Source organism: Helobdella robusta, assembly GCF_000326865.2.
Source record: "Helobdella robusta unplaced genomic scaffold HELROscaffold_27, whole genome shotgun sequence".
NCBI classification, from domain to species: Eukaryota; Metazoa; Annelida; class Clitellata; order Rhynchobdellida; family Glossiphoniidae; genus Helobdella; species Helobdella robusta.
In genome coordinates, this window is record NW_008704392.1 from 667,350 (window position 1) to 670,795 (window position 3,446).

Here is a 3,446-nt window from a genome sequence, read left to right on the forward strand (position 1 = left end):
TAGTAGTAGTAGTAGCAGCAATAGTAGTAGTAGTAGTAGTCCTAGTAGTAGCAGCAATAGTAGTAGTAGTAGTAGTAGTAGTAGTAGTAGCAGCAATAGTAGTAGTAGTGGTAGTAGTAGCCGTAGTAATAGTAGTAGTAGTAGTAGTAATAGTAGTAGTGGTAGTAGTAGCAGTAGTAGTAGTAGCAGTAGTAGTAGTAGTAGTAGTAGTAGTAGTAGTAGTAGTAGTAGTAGTAGTAGTAGTAGTAGTGAGAACAATAATAATAATAACACAATACAAACTGCATTAACCATAGGAAAAGTATAATACAACGACGATGATGACATGACAGTTGTGTCGTTGTCAAAAAGAAACATAAAATAACATCATGCACGTACACCCTCAACAACAACAACAACAACAACATAGACAACACAACAACAACAACAACAAAGACAGCACAACAACAACAACAAAGACAGCACAACAACAACAACACAGACAACACAACAACAACAAAGACGCTACAACAAAAACAACAACAAAGACAGCACAACAACAACAACAAAGACAGCACAACAACAACAACACAGACAACACAACAACAACAAAGACAACGCGGTAAAATGATAAAAAAAACTCAGCAAAATGATAAACAACAACAGCATAGACAACATAAACAACAAAGACAAAAGACAAAAACGTCCACATAAACCAAATTAAATCCAACCGACTACATTAAACATAACAAACACATCAAGATATAGTACTAATACTACTGCTGCTGCTGCTGCTACTACTGCAGCTACTACTTCTAATGTTGCCACTACCACTACTGCTCCTTTGACTACTACTACAGCAGCAAACCCAGCCACACTACTACATTTACTAAGGCTACTAAAACTACTACTGCTGCAGCTACTATGACTAGTACTACAACCCACAACAACAACAACAACAACGACAACGACAACGACAACAACAACAGCAACAACATTACACAATGTTTATAAGTAAATCGCATTAAGTATGTCTGGAGCGCTCATAATAAAACACATTATGTAGATAGGTCAGTCACGACGGTGGCTATGATGATGATGATGGTGGTGGTGATGATGATGATGATGATGATGACGGTGGTGGTGGTGATGATGATGTTGAGAGCTAAGAAAAAATACAAAAAATTCTAATAAACAATTGATGATAATACTTAAAATCACGGAAATACCAACGAGAATGTATCTTGGAATTTTTTGATGGCTGGAAGTCAGTAACGAATAAATATAGGAACCTTCAAGCCACTGAGTGACACATCTAAATCTGGATGGCACTGATGATGATGACGAAGTTATTATTATTATTATTATTTATCTATTTATTTATTTTTATTGTTAGTAATGGTAGTAAAATAATTTTCCTCTGAAAATTTGATTCAAAATTTAACTGATTCAAACAATTTTAACGTGATATTTTAATGAGTTTCTCACTGGAATCTAAAAATTCTTTTTTATCATCATCATCGTCGTCATCTCTGACGTCACTATCTATGATATCACTCTCCCTATTATCGCTACCATCACCACGGCCATCATCATTGGCTATGACGTCACGATTCATCACGTGGTTTTGACATTTATTCGGCTGAAGATTCAGGATGACGTCATCGTCGCCGTCGTCATGATCGTCTTTGAGACATTGGAAATCTATGTGGGCTTGTTGTTTGCCGCAGGAAGTCTGAACATGGTGACGATGATGATGGCGATGATATGATGATGATAATGACGATGATTGTGACGATGATGAAGACGATGATGATGATGAAGATGATTGCGATGATGATGTGATGATGATGATAATGATGAAGATGACGATGATGATACTGAAGACGACGACGATGATGATGACGATTGTGATGATGATGACGATTGTGATGATGATGACGTTTAGAGTAGTAAAAACCGGTATCAAGAATATTAGCAGCACTGACAAAAGAGCTAAAATTAAATAATAATCACAATAATTATATGAAACCAAAAAATAAAAATATCAATTAGTTAAATCATAAAAAGAGCCAAAAATAAAATTTCAATTAGAATTCGGCGGTTAAATTTAAAAATGGCGGGAAAAAATTTGTTTGGTTACTAGTTGGGAGTTCGGTAGACTCATTACCGCAAAACTTCCTACAATGTACGGGCATTTTTTTCGATGTTGTTGTTGTTTTCGTTGTTGTTGATGTTGATTTTGTTGGTGATGATGTTGATGTTGTTGTTGGTGATATTGTAGTTGATGTTGTTGTTGTTGATGTTGGTACTGATGTTGTTGTTCTTTAGTTGAATGATGTCGCAAGCGTTTGTTGAAATTATTAAGTTGTTGTTGTTGATGTTGTTGTTGACGTTGTTGTTGTTGTTGATGATGTTGTTTTTGATGCTGTTGATACTGTTCATTGAATTTTAAACTTCGGTTTCGCTTCAACTTACCCTTACCCATGAAATGGTCATAATCTGTAGTTAGAATTTTTAAAATATTTCTCTTTCATAATCTGCCATAATCATCACCACAGACACCGCAACTTCATCATCATCACCATCATCACCATCCTTATCATCATCATCATCATGACCATCACTATCATCGTCATCATCATCATCACCTCATAAGTCGGTAATAACAGCAACAAAAATGTCATAAACTAGTTTTTACTATCAGTACTTCTACTGCTGCTAATGCTACTACTACTATTACTACTACCACCACTACTACTACTACTACTGTTGCCACTGATGCTACTTCTACAGCTAGTACTACATAAACAAACTGGAAAATATTTGCCACAATTTTATCACATAAGTTGAAATATCTAAACGTAAAATTACCACTACCACTACTGCTGCTGCTGCTACTACTACGGCTACAACTATCGTTATTACTGTTTCTACTATTGCTAGGGCTTCTACTACTCGAGTTAAAAAAAAAACCACATCATCAAAATTTCATCTACTTGAAATAATGAAACTGCGGGTACGAACACATTATTGTCATTTACAATTTTTATTGAAAATCATGCCGAATTAAAATATATCGAAATTATAATTTTTGTATTTGTTTCTCTTTCGTCCCTCATTATCTCTCTCTCACTCTCTCTTTCTCTTTCTTTCTCTCTTTTTCACTCCCTTTCTTTCCTTTCACTGAAGACACGGGCAGCGAAAAAATCCAGCAAAGCAATTGAAAGAGGCTTAGTAGGTATGTAAGTGTGTGTGTATGTATGTGTGTATGTATGTATGTTTGTATGTATGTATGTATGTATGTATGTATGTATGTATGTATGTATGTATGTATGTATGTATGTATGTATGTATGTATGTATGTATGTATGTATGTATGTATGTATGTATGTATGTATGTATGTATGTATGTATGTATGTATGTATGTATGTATGTATGTATGTATGTATGTATGTATGTATGT

General features: G+C 34.7%; 1 protein-coding gene across 1 annotated transcript in view; it reads right to left on the reverse strand.

Annotated features, from left to right (window-relative positions):
- Positions 1 to 2,478, reverse strand: part of HELRODRAFT_173616 (hypothetical protein) — a gene marked incomplete at both ends in the record, with an annotated part of 3,683 nt that extends 1,205 nt beyond the window's left edge. The window contains 3 exons of the mRNA XM_009020229.1: positions 1,272 to 1,310; positions 1,517 to 1,714; positions 2,458 to 2,478. Coding sequence (XP_009018477.1) covers positions 1,272 to 1,310; positions 1,517 to 1,714; positions 2,458 to 2,478 — 258 coding nt within the window. The remainder of the gene's footprint in view (positions 1 to 1,271; positions 1,311 to 1,516; positions 1,715 to 2,457) is intronic.
- Between the last annotated feature and the right edge of the window lie 968 nt (positions 2,479 to 3,446).